Source organism: Sinocyclocheilus grahami, unplaced genomic scaffold (assembly GCF_001515645.1).
Source record: "Sinocyclocheilus grahami isolate Dianchi unplaced genomic scaffold, SAMN03320097.WGS_v1.1 scaffold108.1, whole genome shotgun sequence".
Taxonomy (NCBI): Eukaryota; Metazoa; Chordata; class Actinopteri; order Cypriniformes; family Cyprinidae; genus Sinocyclocheilus; species Sinocyclocheilus grahami.
In genome coordinates this window covers 1353161-1369849 of record NW_015505287.1, presented here as the reverse complement: position 1 = coordinate 1369849, position 16689 = coordinate 1353161, and the positions used below count along the sequence as shown (strand labels likewise).

Below are 16689 nucleotides of genomic sequence, written 5' to 3'. Positions count from 1 at the left end.
CTGTATGTTTGATCATGTAACATCTGACATCTGCTTGACCTGCAAATGACCTGTTTTTAATTAAACCTACAAAGTTTGGTTCAAAATTCTAATATGAACCTGTGGTAAAAAAGATTTTCCTCACCTATTTAAAAGTAATGTAATGTAGGCCGACAGTATATGGATTGCACATACTCTCATATCACACAAAACAATTAGACAATATTATAGTAATCAGACAATATGAGCCATTTTTTAGCTTTATCTATGTAACACTAGATAAAGCACAAGCTGTACTTAACCAAAACAGCACTGACAGACTCTTATATAAGTAAACATAACTAAAATATGTTACTTGTGGGAAAGTATGTATTAAAATTATAAAGTTGACATACTTTTAAAACTTTTCTTTAGTGGTCTACAGTTAAATACATTTGTTTGTGATTGTTTTATTGCCTGGTTTGTGAATCAACAATTACCAACATTAGTGTGTTCTTGTTAGTTCATGTGCAGCTACTCAGAAAAATCCAAAGAAAGGACATAAACTCCTGCATACTGAAGCAGATGTATTATAGATGTTGGATTTTCTTTTTTTTTCATTTCCACAAACACTTGCCTCTGACCGTTCTCAGTTCAGAGAGTTGCTTTAAGTATGATTCAAATATTTATCATATCTAAGGAGCTGTGTGATTAAGGAGCTGCTTCTTCAGATAAAAGATAGGGTCAACTGCCTCTGTAGTTGACGGTCTTCTGATAAATGATACCCATGACATCCAATGTTATTCACTTCTTTTATGTAATATATTTTGGTTAGAGATGTATATATGTATATTATGTATAATCTGACAAATAGATTTACTGTACTGAATTGGCTTTAAATGGTCTTTGTTGTCTGTGTTTTTAGTCTGTTTTTGATCTGTAAATCTGTGATGAAACTTATTGTACTGCTGTCCATTTTGGCCTGGACACTCCTGTGAAAGAGATGTTTAATCTCAGAGATGCTATCCTGGTTAAATAAAGGTTAAATAAAAAAATATATAAAAAATGAAATTAAAAATGTGTTATCTTTGAAAACAATCGTGCAAAAACAATATAGTATGCCCTAATGTCCATAAATGTTGTTACTGTACAAATACCTAGGACAATAAATATATGCCAGACAAGTGTAATTTTATTAGTACAAGAAATGCATCAAAATCATTAAGCAGCTTGTAACAATGACTGATAATCAGAAACTCCTCTGCTTTCTATTTTGTATACCGATGATTGTAATCATGCAACGCCGACGTCCTACGTCATCTGCCGGAATTGCTTCTGCGCATGACAGATAGCGTAAGTGATAGAAAAGTGTTTATTACATTTGAAATATGGATATTTTTCTGACAAAAACACATGGATTCGCTACAGGAGGCCTTCATTCACCCCCCGGAGCCGTATGAGGCACTTTTTATTACAGATGCACGTGCTTTATTTAACGTGTGTTGAACAGAAACACCCGCCCACTGCAATGATAGAGCTTAGAAGTGCCAGGACAATTTTGAATATAACTCCGATTGAATTCGTCTGAAACAAGAAAGTCATATACACCTAGGATGCCTTGAAGATGAGTAAAACACAGGCTAATTTTCATTTTTGGATGAACTAACCCTTTAACTGTCCAGGGTGCAAAACACAAAGGAGGAAGGCAACATTTGTCCCTTAAGTGGTGCAGCTTTTAAAACGCCAACCATCTCTGATCCCCCTGTTTACTACACAGTGACTTTCCTCTTTATGTTATTTGCAAATTGTTGTATACACATACATTTATTTATTTATTTATTTATTATGAATTTATGAATTGAATTGAATTGAATTGAACTGAAGCTCTTGCCTTGCCTTGCTTTTATTCTTCACAGCCAAATTTTTCACGAGAGATCGTTTGAGGTGCAGGTTTGATCTTGCCCATAGCTAGAATCATTGGGCTTTGATATGAATAGTATTCTGGACCAATAAACACCTTTACACCGTCAGCATCACAGAAGCCAGCATCAATTTCGGGAAAGGGAATAGGTCTCTCCATTTTAACAGCTCGAGGGGTGGCCGCAAGATCAATGTCATACATCTTTTGACCTGAGGAGAAGAATGTGGCAATCGTCATGTCAGGAACTGAGAGACACAGGAGAGCAGCAATTTTAATATTTGAAGAGTTCATTTGCAAAAACAAATAACTCCATTTTTAACAATTTTCAAAAACCATGTTTTTTCATTGTGCATTCCAATTATCTCAATCTCAATCAAACTGCAGTTGGGTTATTTTGATTAGGTTAAAAAATAACTTAAAAAATACAGCTAACTAACACAATAAAACACATAACATAATTATGTGAAAATTTTACAAAACGGAGTTAACTGTTTTGGTAAATAAACTCTTAATTTGTTAATTACAAAAAAAACAGGTGCAAGTAAACAGGGTAGACAGAACTGAGCTCACAAAAAAGACAAGACAAACGGACAAGACCTGACCAGCAAGATGGGAAACACAAGGGCTGTGTTCGAAATGGCATACTTGCTTGCTTACAGCTTACAGCTTGCTGCCCAGTACACAGTGCATACTGCCTACTATTTTTTAAAGAAATCCTCGTTTTGTGCTTCTAATTCGTGACCTGCGTTTTGTTTTGTTTTGTCTCCGTGTTCGTCACTAATCACGCAATGCCGATGTTCAGCGTAATCCACCTGCATGGCTTCCACGTACCACAGTCAGCGGAAGTGAGAAAAAAGTGTTTATTACATTTAAAATATGGATATTTATCTTACAAAAATACATGGATTCGCTACAGGAGGCCTTTATTAACCCCCCGGAACCGTGTGAGGGACGTTTTATTACGGATACGCGCACTTTATTTCACATCTTCAGAACTGTTGACAACAAACACCCGCTTACCCCCATTGAAAGGCTTGGAGGGGCCAGGACAATTTTTTAATAGAACTCAGATTGGATTCGTCTGAAAGAAAAAAGTCACATACACCTAGGATGCTTTGAGGGTGAGTAAAACAGGCTAATTTTCATTTTTGGGTGAACTAACCCTTTAACTGTTGAAAAGGCTCTGCCCTTATCCAAAGGATCCTGCAGAAAGCATAACATATCTGCAACAGAACAGAGAAAAGGGACTACGTGTCTGTGAATCCACCATTGTTCAAACACATTCCATTTCCTATCGTAAGCAGAACGCATTGAAGCGGTTGTGAATTGTTTCACACTCTGAGGTAAACCCTCAACGCTCAAGTTTAAGCTCTCATGGGCCAGGCCCAAAGAGCCACTTTGTCTGGGGCTGGGTGAAAGATCTGCCCACGCTTGTGAGAGGAGGTCTCTGTGCACCGGGAGAGGCCAGGGCTGGTCGCACAGGAGCTACATTATCTTCGTCAGCCACAATTTCCCTGGCCAGTTCGGGGCGATCAGTATGACTGAGTGACCGCATTCCCTTACTCATTTTAGTGTTGGTACGATCAGACTCAAAGGAGGAAATGCGTAAAGCAGTGTGTTTGGCCACAGGTGCACTAGCGCATCCACACCCATAGGTGCACCTTCTCTCACCAGTAAGAAGAATAGTGGGCAAGTGGCCGAACCTCTCCCACAGCTGGCTCACTACCTGAGGGTGGAGAGTCCATTCTCTGTACAGCGGATTCCCCCTGGATAGGAGATTCGCCCCCACATTCATTATTCCTGGGACATGCATTGCCCGTAGTGACTGTAAATGCTTCGTGCCCCACACAATCAATTTTCATGCGAGATTGTGAAGCTGAGGGGAGCGTGTGCCCTCTTGTCGATTTATGTATGCCAACGCCGTTGAGTTGTCTGATCTGATCAAAACGTGGTGGCTCCTTAGGAACTGTAGAAAATGTTTTAATTCCAGAAACACTGTTAACACTTCCAGGAAGTTTATGTGTGCATTCTGTAGCGGGACAGGCCCTTTTCCCTTCGCTATCCTGTCCTCGTGTCCCCAGCCTGTGAGAGAAGCATTCGTCGTCACCACCTTTTATAGAGAAAAAATGCTCCCAGCATAGTCCCTGATTCGAGAAACAAGCAATCTCTCCAGTGATGGAGAGCGCTCATGCAGAGTGATGTCACCATCCCTTTGCGGTTGAGGTGGCATTTTGGACACAAGCGCTGTGCCGCAACCCAGCGCTGAAACTCCTGAATTCGCAGCAGCCCCAGAGGAATATCTGAGATAGTTGAGGCCATCAGTCCCAGCAGGTGTAAACATAGTCTGAATGGGACTTTTCTCCCTTTCTGAAAAAGGAATAAACAGCCGCGAATCGACCTGATGCACTCCTCTGACAGAAACGCTTGATACAGGACTGAGTTCAGTCTGAGACCCAGGTAGATTATCTCCTGTGTGGGCACCAAGCAGCTTTTCTTCTCGTTTATTTTGAACCCCAAGTTCTGTAAATGTATCTGTCTCGGTCTGCTGCCGCGACAGAGCGCAGAGAAGCAGATCATCTAAATAAGCTGACACTCTGAGACCCGCTTTTCTCAGCGGAGTCAGAGCTGCTTCAACACATTTGCTGAAAATACGTGGAGCTAATGACAGCCTTTGACAGAACTGTCAAAAACTCGTAGGCTGTGTCCCGATAGGCAAACCTGAGGAATGTTCTGTGTGTTGGGTAGATGCTTATGTGAAAATATGCATCCTTTAGATCTACAGACGTAGAGGGCTGTGGGGGTCGAGCCGTGGACACCCTGGGGAGGAAAGCTTCAAAGGCCTCCCCATCTTTTTGTTACACTGCTGCCGCATATTTGTCACAGAAGCCCCGAAAAGGGCTTTTGGCTCCACTGGAGCATCAAGAAACTCAGCTTTCTCCCTGTCTGACAGGCCTGAGAGTGCTAACCACAAAGCCCTTTCACCCGCTACAGCCAAGCCTATGCTGCAGCTCTGGACTGCTCCTCGGGATGATCGTAGGTTGAGATCTGCAATGACGCAGATCTCTTCCCGTAGTGCTGGATCAGGAGATCTCCTCCATGAGCTCAGCTTGATATGCTGTGAGCAGGGAGGTGGCATTTAAGGTTTTGACAGCCAGGGCAGAGGAGCAGTAGATTTTCTGAAACAGAGTGGCGGAAAGCCTTTCTGTCCGTCCTGGCAGGGACGGGGAGGTGGAGGATAAGGCCGTCCGGCGATTGGGGTGGAGGTGATTTGCCACCGGTGGGGGGTTTAACATCCCTAGGTCCTCCATATTGTGCACATCCAGCCTAGAGAAACCTTTAACAGGCACTCTATGAGAGAACGGTTTGTCCCAGAAATGGCGCATCTCTGCGACACATGCTGGGACGGCTGGAATCAGCTGCTTGGCAGGAGAAGTGCGCGATGACAGCCTCTTCCCATCATATAAATATCTCTCTGGGCCCTGGCCCTCCTGCTATGAAGGACAGTCGATAGAGAGTTTGGCAGCTGCCCTCCTGCACCTTCAATGAGGTCCAGGTCTCCCCGTGCGGGGGAGGGAGACTCAGCTGTTACACTGCCCGGTCTGGAAGAGAGATTAGGAGGGAAGATTACATCATCTTCATCTTCCTCCAAATCCTCTTCCAAGAGACGAGCAATTGTCTCATCATCTTCCTCCTCGTCTTTATCCCCTGTCAAAGGGTCTGATTCAAAAAGAGGGGGAAGATCGGGAGAGATCTCGTCCATAACCTCTTTCCAGTTATAGAGCGTTTGCTGAGCAGCCTCGTCTCTCTCCGCGGGTGGCCCAGAAAAAGTCAGATCCCCTTTATACCCTTAACGGGAAAAGAGAGCAGTGTGGGCAGCACTCGGGATTGGCGAGTGCGGCCTGTGCATGTCTAACTCCCAGACATGCGATGCACAGAGGGTGAGAGTCTTTGGATGAAATCATCGACCCACAAGTGCACGGGCAAGAGAGATATTTACCCTTTGCTGCACTGCTGGATTGGCTCACCTTCGCCATAACAGAGATGCGAACAATAGATATTGATCCGTCACACTACTTGACGAGGGGAGAAGGAAAAATTAGAAAAATGAACTGTAACGGCTCAAATAGACAAAAGATGGGAACTTGCTCGACGAGCTAATTTCCACCAGAAAGAAAAACAGACAGCAGAAAGAAAATATTCACTTTGAAAGCGAATATTCCCTTGTAAGAAACCGCGTTCTGAGACCTAAAGAAAACAGCTTGTCAATGAACTGTTAAGCGGCCACTCCATAAGAGGATCTGCTGAGGATAGCTTCCTTAAGGATTTTCACAGGGAAGAGAACGAGAATGAAGTGGGCATCGCTGGCAGCGATATACTATCGTGATTGGTCTTTGACAAAAAAACGGACAATTTGTTCCTGTGGCTCAGTGGTAGAGCATTGCGTTAGCAGCGCAAAAGGTTATGGGTTAAATTCCCAGGGAACACACATACTGGTAAAAAATCTATAGACTGAATGCACTGTAAGTCGCTTTGGATAAAAGCGTCTGCTAAATGCATAAATTATTATCAATTAATTATTAAATTAACTGACAGACGTGGTGTAATTGGTGCTTCCTGGGTTGGTCACGCCTGAGGTGTTTCCCATAGTGAGATACCGAGCGAATGTTTGAAAGACAACCTACCTACAGCTAAGCATACATAACACTGTATTATTATTAATGAGGTGTTTTATTTCCACTTTTCAGATTTTACTTAATTTTTATAGAAAATAAATGCCTTTCTAATCTGGTATGTGATGGGAAAAGAAGAAGCACGAGTTTGACAATAGCCGGAATCGAACTTGGGACGATCGCGTCAAAAGCAAATTGCTGACGCTTTACTGGCTGCACTACTGATACTATAAGAAAAACATGTGTCTTTTGCAGTGCTGTTTATCGCAGCCAGGCATTGGTGGGCGGAGTTAATGTAAATAGCCTCTGCCAACAAATTGGTCTATTTGTCCTTAAAGTAAATACAAGTAATAATAAGTTTCATTTTAGAGCTGCTTGACAGAGGAATTGAATTCTGTTTGCATAATTAAAATATTATTTTTATTTATATATTATATTGCTGCAATATTATTATTATTTAATATCTTTGAAACAATCTGTACTGTATAAAGCGCTATAGAGACAGAGTGCATATAGGCCACGCCCACACTGGGTGGGGGGGGAGGGGAACAATCCAACAGTCTCCATTGACTTTGTATTGCGGGAAGCTGCCTCCTTGTCATTTCTGACTTATAGAACAATTGCTAAAAGCTGTTATGTAACAAGGTGTACAGCAAACAAGTTAAAAACCCCGAATTACGTTTTGCAAGGAATGTGGTTGGGAACCCCTGTTTGAAGGTCTAGTGTACTGACCTGCCAAAAGAAGAGTGACTGTTGTTGGGTACATGTGATAAAAGATGATGCATGCCACATGCTTTTTCTTTTGAGAATTTTTGTTTCTTTGATTTGATGTTTGCTTTTACTTAAGGTGCGTTCCGACTGACAGGGTCCCTATGCAGTGTTCACTGCTCCCTACTCCCTAAGCATGGGATATCTGTTGAAGTGGACTTCGCTGACAATAATCGCTCATTTGGAATGCCCTGGAATGTCATCAATGAAACACACACATACACACACACACACACACACACATACTGTATATATACGATATAAATAACATATTATTCCTACCTTGAATAACGTTTACTATGTGCTGATTTGGACACAAAAATGCTGCATCCACAGGACCATCAATGCCCAGCTCTTCCTTCAGAGGTTTAGGGTAGCCCTCTATGAGCGTATAATGTGCTGCTGACTTGTAGATATAGACTTGATCACCCTACTCATGCAAAAAAAATATATATACAAAATACAAAATACAAAAAATTTTAGAAATGAGAGAAGAGATTGTTTAGAAATTACAGACCTCAACCCTGTATTTATTCTATCTATCTATCTATCTATCTATCTATCTATCTATCTATCTATCTATCTATCTATCTAAGCTCCCCAGTGCTGGCAGCACTCATGCAGCCCCAGACCATGACACTCCCACCACCATGCTTGACTGTAGGCAAGACACATTTGTCTTTGTACTTCTCACCTGGTTGCCGCCACACATGCTTGACACCGTGGTTCCAGTAATCCATGTCCTTAGTCTGCTTGTCTTCAGCAAATATTTTGAGGGGACAGCAAATTTACACTGTTATACAAGCTGTACACTCGCTACTTTACATAATTACATTGTAGCAACGTGTAATTTCTTCAGTGTTGGCACAAGAAAAGATATAATAAAATATTTACAAAAATGTGAGGGGTGTTCTCACTTCTGTGAGATACTGTATCTATCTATCTATTAATTGATTTTACCTGGATAATGTACATATTATCTCCATAATTAAAAACAGCATCCACCACAACAGAAATTTCCTTCCATAACCTCGAAATAGGGAAATGGTGGCTGCCATCACGGTGTGTGTCCAAACGCATGTACATTGCATCTGTAAATATAGTAAAATTGAAGTTGTATAATAATGTAAGTTTTGTCAGTTAAGTTTTGCATACTAATAACAATTAATTAATAAAAGTTATATTACCCTGGAATGCATATGATCTCCCTTTATCATCTATGGTGATAGCATTCAGCTTGACCTCACTGCAGCGTTGTTTTCTTGCACCACCTCCATGACCTAAGGAATAATTTCATTATAGACATTAGGTAAAAAATGTATTCAAGATAAAATTTAATTTTTTTAAAGCAGGATATATAATAGAGGTATACTTTGTGAGTAACATTAAGAGACTCACCAAATCCTTCACCACACCTCATAAAGTAGTTTCGAGCATCTTTTGGGTATGTTCCCGTCACATCCCCAGAAACAGGATGGAATCTTGTGAAGTTGTAACCATGGAAACAGTAATAATGCTCTAGCCAGCGGAAGGCAGATGTGCAGTTTGGCAAGTGTGCCCACACCTTCTTCTTAACCGACTTTGTCTTGATGTCAAAGCTATAAATTTCATTTCCTAAAAAAGGCTTATTGTGATATATTAATATGCAAATCACACTACATACTATACAAGCAAAGTAACAAATTCCGAGCACACAATGCCAAGGAATACCCATGATAGGTGTATAACAGCTGTATAAAGCCACCCAATCTCTAAAGATTTTAATTGGCATTGGTGATGTGAATGTAGAGTAAATATGATTCAATAACCTTTGAAGAACAACACTGAATCAGTGATGCATTCTCCTTTGGGACACTCAACAGCAGCGTCTAGATGGCTGGGGACGCCAGGAAACTCCTGCTGGATTTCCACAGGGTAGCCTTGCTCAAGGGTGTAATTGTAATAGCTAAAGATTTTGTCATCCTTAATAAAAAATAAAAAATACTCATCAGCACTGAATTGCATGTCTGTGGTTGTAATATTATAGACTGTAGGCTTGGGTTTGCACAATGTGAACAAATATTTGATAGGTTCTTGGTTCTTATGCAAAGAAAAATCATTGATTTGTTGATTTGAAAAAAAGTTGATTTTAAATTATTTTGATACTCTCTGTATAGAAGCAGACTAGATGTAACTTGTAAAAAAGTACCAGAAAAAAGTAGATGTGGTCATGAACATTGAGATCATCTTGATGGTGCATGCGGAAGGCTGCATCAACATGACCAAGGTGATGATAGTCATCCAGTTCTTTGAATATGCTGTTTGAGAGCTCAGCTGGTCCAGAGAAACCTTTCCATAAATGGTCACCTGAAAAAAAGAATGCAGAAACAGCTATAGACTTAACTTTGAATCTCTACTTGAGCTGGCATTGTCTTGTAAAATATACTGAGAAATAAACAAAAGAAATAATTATTATAGTAGACCTTTGAAAAAGAACGTGTTTCCTTTTTCATCTGGAGTTATGGCATCAAACTCGATGCCTTTACAACGATCAGGTTTGGCATCAGGGGGGTCCTCTCCTTTAGGATGTGAATGGTCCTCAGGGGCATCTATGATAATATCATTACATGCATTTATCATTCATGAAATCTAGAGCATGCACTAGATCAAGAGTGAATATAGTGCCACTTAACATCCAGTTGATAATCAAACGTAACAAATTGAACCCTTAAAATACCATCAACATAACAATATGGTATTAGTAAAAGCCTTTAGAATTGTGGCAAGAAGAATTTGGCAATTTTTTAACACACTAAGAATGTCAGAATTTCTGAAAAACTGCAGCGATAATTTTTCAAACCTACCTTTTATCATGACATCATGGTGACTGAAATAAAGAAAACAATTAAAATGTAAATGTAAATTTCAATGCTTTGGTCATTTTGGCCAAACTTGGTCCTGGAGGGCTAGTGTCCTGCAGAGTTTAGCTACAACTTGCCTCAACACACCTGCCTGGAAGTTTCAAGTAAACCTACCTTGATTAGCTGGTTCAGGTGTGTTTGATTACCATTGGAGCTAAATTCTGCAGGACACTGGCCCTCCAGGACAAAGTCTGGTGACCCTTTTAAGGAGAAAATTTTGGTTAAATGACTGCATTACACAAAAAACAAACCCAAACAGCATGTAGCTTAATTACATGCATACATACATTTAGTAAATTGCTGCCTACTGATCAATTATTATTTAAGTTATTGTGCATAGGCTGTGAACTGAAGACAGCAACATAGCAAAAAAAAAAAAAATGCTGATGTGGACTTTAACCAGTCAGTATCTATGTTATTGATTGTACTCTGTAGTGTTCTGCAACATCACAAACAATGATAGACCAAATTTAAACATACAGGTAAACAGAGGATTATGCAAACACACTGGCCAAATATGAATTTAATCCCATTTATTCCACAGAAAGCAAAGTATATAAATGTTGTACTACATGTAATAACATGGTAAAATGCTACATGTAAATCATGCATAAAAATATAAACCCCTTAGGCTACAGTACAAGAGTGCTATGATTAAACTACTGCTTGCTATATTTGCATCATTGCATTTAAGGATCTTGAAAAAGCTATGACGAAAAGCTGTTTTGGAACACTTTGCAGTCCTTTCTAGATGGAAAGCGATATTGTATCAGATACTCACACTGGAGCCGCATTGCTCAGAGCTAGAGCCAAGCATGCATACAGGGAAAGTAACACCGCAGTCATAATGAGCTGTTCACTTGATCCAGGTTAACTGAACTAAGCCAAAAGCACTGAAGCAGGGACAGCAGCGGCCCTTTATACTGGTGCTCTCGGTGGGTGGATGCAATGAATGTTTGAGTGTGTGCAGTAATCTTTCGGTAAACATGACACCATTTACTGACAGAGCTGTCCAGAAAAGAGAGAAGATTCCATTATTACAAAATCCTCACTTTAGATAATTAATCATTAACCGTATTAAGTAATAAATAAAAAAAATACAAACATGCATGTGACCCAGTAGCAAGAATCTTATTCCATTAATGGTAAGATTTTCCAAGTAACTTTCTGTTTTTGTTTGATGCAACCATTGCTACAACCCTACAACTAAACCTTTAATCTTTGCACTAGCAGCCCAAATTCTTATGTAATATAATCCTAAAATAAATAAAGCTTTTGAATAAGGAACCTGACCCCTTGTCTGCCAATAAAAATCCTTTGAATGTTTCTGTCACTAATGGTCCCATAAAAATGTAATTTTTCATGTCTTTAGTTTTTGTATTTCTTTACAACTCTCTCTCACACACATACAATTGCAATCGAAATTACTCAATCCCCTGGAGACTAAAGTAATTTACAAATGTAAGCTTTTCTGTAAGATCCAGAGGGGTTTTTAATTGCATCTACAACAGTTTAGTGGCAAATTAAAATTGATAATGTCAATATATAATGTTTAATATATCTGTCAATCATACAACTGCTGTTTTTAAGTCATTTATTTGTTAGAACACAATTAAGTCTTTGGAAACTCTATAAGAAAACTGCATTAGCTTGAGCTTTTACACATACATTTGGAGGTTATAAAGATTCTACACAAAATTTGATTTTTTGGGGGGTTAAATAATTTTGTACATGAGTGTTTAGAGCCAAATTGATTTTTCATCAACTTCATGTTCTCAGAAACACTTGGACCCGTGTAAACTTTCTATTATAGTTTACTGACGTTGTTGAACTCTTTTTATAAAATTATGTTCTTGTCAGCAAAATGTCAAGGGGGTTGAATCATTTTGTTTGGAATTCGGTCTTTCATCCTTCATTCCACTATCACGTCACTATCAACTACTAAAGATAAGGATTGAGAAACACTATATTTGTTGTTTGCTGTTCTGCATGAGGAAGGGGCTTGACTCAGTGTCTTACATAATATGACGACAATGGTTTTGAACATGGTGTTTAGTTTATTTTAAGCTAAAAGATTTTTACTGCTAAGCACAAACAAATCAAGATAAAGACAAAAACAAAATATTCAAACACATGACTAAATAGAGATCTTAAAGGCAATGCACAACCTTCTGAATAATAACTGGTGATTATTTTTAAACATCTAAGTTGTGTCCCAAATGAAAATATTCAAACACATGACTAAATAGAGATCTTAAAGGCAATGCACAACCTTCTGAATAATAACTGGTGATTATTTTTAAACATCTAAGTTGTGTCCCAAATGAAAATATTCAAACACATGACTAAATAGAGATCTTAAAGGCAATGCACAACCTTCTGAATAATAACTGGTGATTATTTTTAAACATCTAAGTTGTGTCCCAAATGACGCTATGCACTCTACCCTATGCACCTTTACATTATTTTGTATACTTTTATTTTTTTTGTTATTTTACCATTTAACGTCAGAGTCTGATATCCCCTCCGCTATGTAAATAAAGCAGCAACAGCTGAATGCATGAAGTGTCCAACATTTCCACGCTTCGATTTTCGGTAAATTAAGTGCATCTTCTGAGTATTTATACTATTTATACAAAAAAAAAAATGCATAGAATAGTGCATAAGTACGCAAAATGGGACTCATTTGTAGTTATCCCATAGATAGCACATTCATTTATTGTACACTTTATGTCATTACATCTTTACATTTACATTTAGACATTTAGCAGACGCTTTTATCCAAAGCGACTTACAAATGAGGACAATGGAAGCAATCAAAATCAACAAAAGAGCAATGATATGCAAGTGCTATAACAAGTCTCAGTTAGCTTAATGCAGTAAAGTATAGTAGTAGTAGTCTTTAAAATGATCAAACATATATATTTTTTATATATAAAATATGCTTTTACTAAATCTAAAAGTCAAACAGATAGATCTAGAAATCTAGAAAGCCATATCTTTTTCCAAACTAAATGATATCTTATATTATTTTCACATCTCCGCATGAATGAGTGAATTTCTAACTAGGATTTAACATTCTTAATACTACTACTTAGGTCATATAAGGTATTTAATAGAATAGATTAATCAAGTAGAGATCAAGCAAACCCAATCCACCCATTTTTGTAAAGAACTGATATTTGAAGGTTACTGACAGCATGTATACTTCACTTGTAGCGATAAATCTTAATGCAGTGGTTCATGCTGTCTGATACTACAAGGTGGCCATCAGGCAGTACAGCAAGGCCTCTAGGGCTGCTTAGACCTTTACTCACAATAGACCGACCAACACCTACAGAAGAATAAAGCACAATACAGTGCTGCTTTCCCCAGTCTGCAACCAGCACATCTCCATCTGTATCAATACAAATGCCCCAAGGATTTGAAAGGACAGGACCCATGCCAGAGCAGATTCCCAAGATACGAATGGTGTTCCACCCAGGTTCTAGCACCTTTATACAAGGTATCCGTCCAGTTTCATTGCCCCTCTCAGAGACAGCTATCAAACCAGATTTCAAGCAAGTTGCCACCAGGTAAGGCCTATGGAAGCCTGTAACAACTGTGCGCTCCATCTTAGCTCCTGTCTTAGGATCCAACTTCAAGGACGTTAAGGTTCCACGACGGATATCTGCCACCAAAAACTCATCTTGCTGTGTCACAGTGACTCCTCTTGGAGCTTCCAGATCTTGCTGAGCACCTGCTGACCCTGATCCTCCGAAGGTCTGCAGAAGGCGGCCATGGCGGCTAAACACCAGGAGTACACGTTCAGCAGCACAAGTAAGGGCTATTAAGCCCTTACTATTACCAGCGACATCAAAGAAGTTACGGCAATGTCTGGAAGTGCCCTCACATGTTGGAGGAGAGATTTGTTGCACAACATTTCTTTGTAGATCAGTTATCTGCACACGGACATTTCCACAGTCCACCACAAACAGCTGCCCTTGAGGAGTGGCATGAACTCCACTGGGTAAGGTGAAATCAGTGCGTCCTGATCCTTGCTTGCCAATTTTTTTGACCAGATGTCCAACTTTTAAAGTACTCTTCTCCTCCTCAACCATAAATAGCCCCACATTTGGTCTCTCTCCACTTCTTTTATCTTTCTTCTGCTCACATCTGGTTTGCTGCATAGCTTTTCCCTCTATAGCAGACAAAGACAAAGATCTGCAAATTCTACTGGAAACCTCAGAGAAGACTGCTGTTGATTGGTCTTTTGATTCCCAGTTTTCAGAAACTTTAGGGCCTTGTTCTGAATTAGTACAGGGAGGACTCTCTGACAGGCAGCGGTTCATCTTTCTCTTTACGTTCTCTCCTTTTCCGTTAATCAAAGGGCGGCCCCTGGTAGTAAGGTCGGCTGTAGAGATAGACCGTTTTTTCTCTCCTTTCATAGACTCACTACGACTGCTTCCTGACCTGACAATGAATGTGTAGTTTGAATCAATGCTATCTGCTGGAGAGGAAGGTCGTTTCAGTTCACCAGAGCACTGATTTAACTGTGCTGCTTCCTTAGATGAAAGATCTAAATAGCTGTGATAGCTTGATTTAGCACCCCTGTAATCAGACTTAGTAGGCATATTATCATTAACATAATGTAACATTCCTCCTCTGAATCCTTGACTTCCTTTATAGTGTTTGAGCCCATTATCCTCAGGGGGACAGGAAGGTTCTTTGCTAGAGACTGGGAGTAGGGTCCTTTGATTTCTGTAGTCTTTGGAGTGTTTTCTGACTCCATATTGTCCAGTTACTGGCCACTTGTCTTCTGACTCTCCTTGGCTTGACACTGGATGGATAGCCAAAAACAGGTCATCTCCACGGATGTCAGAACCGGGCGATTCCAGCTCTTCATCCTGGGATGACTCAGAATTGTCCCGTTTGCAACCGAAAAAATTTGGTGGTTTTGGGCTTGGGAGTTTTGCATCTTCCACCAATGCATTCTCTTCAGTTGTTGATATACGAATCTTCCTGACAACACGAGAGGTTCCGGTATTTGTGCTGGATGATTCTTTGTCCATTCCACCTACAGCTCCCAGCTTACATGGAGTATGCAGTTGTTCAGATACAGCCACATGGTTCTCATGTGGCAAATCTCCAGAATGGATAGCACACTTGTGGCCCTGTGGTCCACACACACCAACTGGAAAACTCAGGTTGTCCTCTTGCACAACAACCTCCCCAAAAGGTATGGTACTTGGCTGTTGGTAAGGCTGGAAATGTAAGTTTTTTAGAGAGAGAGAGATTTCCCACGGTTGTATCAGCTCCCGAACACCTCTCAGTAACTGACTTTTATTGGGTCCACTGGGATATCTACCCCACATGTGGATTTGTTCTCTCAGTTGGCCCACCTTTCTCAGCTGCCTGTCTACCAGAGACTGTCCTACCCGAACTGCAGCTGCATTCTCTCTTTTTATTTGTTGCATCTGTTGCTGGGTATCCCTATGTATTTGTTCCACTCTCTCCAGCAGGTAGCGTTCCTCTTTCTGAGCTCCAAGAATAGCAGAATCCAAACCCTGGTTTACTTTGTCCACTTCTGCAGTTTGCCATTCCCTTAGCTGCTGGAGTTCTTGCTCACTCTGTGATAGGTCACATAGTGCTTGTGTTATCCAGGTAGGAAAGGAGCTGAGAGACTGGGAGGAGACCTCATGTTTCTCAAAAACTGAACTGGAAAGACGCACAGGGGTGCTGGACACTGGTTGAGATACAGTTGCTGGAAAGGGCCTCCTGTGGAAGTGTGACCCAAGCAGCATCATTCTAAAGCAGGGGGCTTTCTGAACTTCAGTTTCACTGATGATACCTGTTGGGAAAATTGTAAAATTCTTGTTACAAAATACCACACACATACTGTGTACAGTTAATACATTCAACCAAGATTTATTGGAAATACGTGACTCTGCCTATATGTCTGCAAAACCTGAATTATGTCGTTTTGGGTATATTTCACTGCACTTTTCATAATATGTCCACAAGAGGCACTATAAGCTACAGTTGTGGTCAAAACGCCTATCTGCAAAATGTTAATTATTTGACCAAAATAAGAGGGATCATACAATGTTGATACCATGTTGTTTTTTATTTAGTACTGACCTAAAGATATTTCACATAAAAAACGTTTATATAGTCCACAAGAGAAAAAATAGTGGAATTTATAAAAATGACCAGTTCAAATGTTTGTTGTTAATACTGTGTTGTTACCTGGATTATTTTTGTTTTTTGGCTTTGTTTTGTGATAGTTGTTCATGAGTCCCTTGTTTGTTCTGAACCGTTAAACTGGTCGCTGTTCTTCAGAAAAATCCTTCAGGTCCAAGAAATTCTTTGGTTTTCCAGCATCTTTTGAACCTGTATTTGAACGCTTTCTAACAATGACTGTATGGTTTTGAGATCCATCTTTTCACACTGAGGAAAACTGAGGGACATATATGCAACTATTACAAAAAGT

At 39.9% G+C, this 16689-nt stretch overlaps 2 protein-coding genes across 2 annotated transcripts; both read right to left on the bottom strand.

The window, feature by feature from the left end:
• Positions 1-1571: 1571 nt before the first annotated feature.
• hpxb (hemopexin b) lies at positions 1572-11125 on the bottom strand. Its single transcript, XM_016277083.1, has 10 exons — positions 10999-11125; positions 10161-10183; positions 9780-9905; positions 9506-9663; positions 9126-9279; positions 8716-8931; positions 8505-8597; positions 8278-8408; positions 7600-7747; positions 1572-2088 (listed from the first exon to the last, which is right to left on the bottom strand). The coding sequence occupies exons 1-10, from the start codon at positions 11061-11063 to the stop codon at positions 1862-1864; spliced, it is 1341 nt and encodes a 446-aa protein (XP_016132569.1). The 5' UTR covers positions 11064-11125; the 3' UTR covers positions 1572-1861.
• A 2140-nt stretch (positions 11126-13265) lies between these two features.
• LOC107588863 (uncharacterized) lies at positions 13266-16000 on the bottom strand. Its single transcript, XM_016277103.1, has one exon. The coding sequence runs from the start codon at positions 15998-16000 to the stop codon at positions 13427-13429; it is 2574 nt and encodes an 857-aa protein (XP_016132589.1). The 3' UTR covers positions 13266-13426.
• Between the last annotated feature and the right edge of the window lie 689 nt (positions 16001-16689).

What these genes read in the sequence shown, in the direction of transcription:
- hpxb (XM_016277083.1), bottom strand. Translation starts at nt 11,063, where the DNA reads ATGACTGCGGTGTTACTTTCCCTGTATGCATGCTTGGCTCTAGCTCTG. An exon ending in GAGGTGTGGTGAAGGATTTG is followed by an intron (nt 8,598 to 8,715) that starts GTGAGTCTCTTA and finishes ATTATTCCTTAG; the next exon opens with GTCATGGAGGTGGTGCAAGA. An exon ending in CATAGTAAACGTTATTCAAG is followed by an intron (nt 2,089 to 7,599) that starts GTAGGAATAATA and finishes TCTTCTCCTCAG; the next exon opens with GTCAAAAGATGTATGACATT.
- LOC107588863 (XM_016277103.1), bottom strand. Translation starts at nt 16,000, where the DNA reads ATGCTGCTTGGGTCACACTTCCACAGGAGGCCCTTTCCAGCAACTGTA.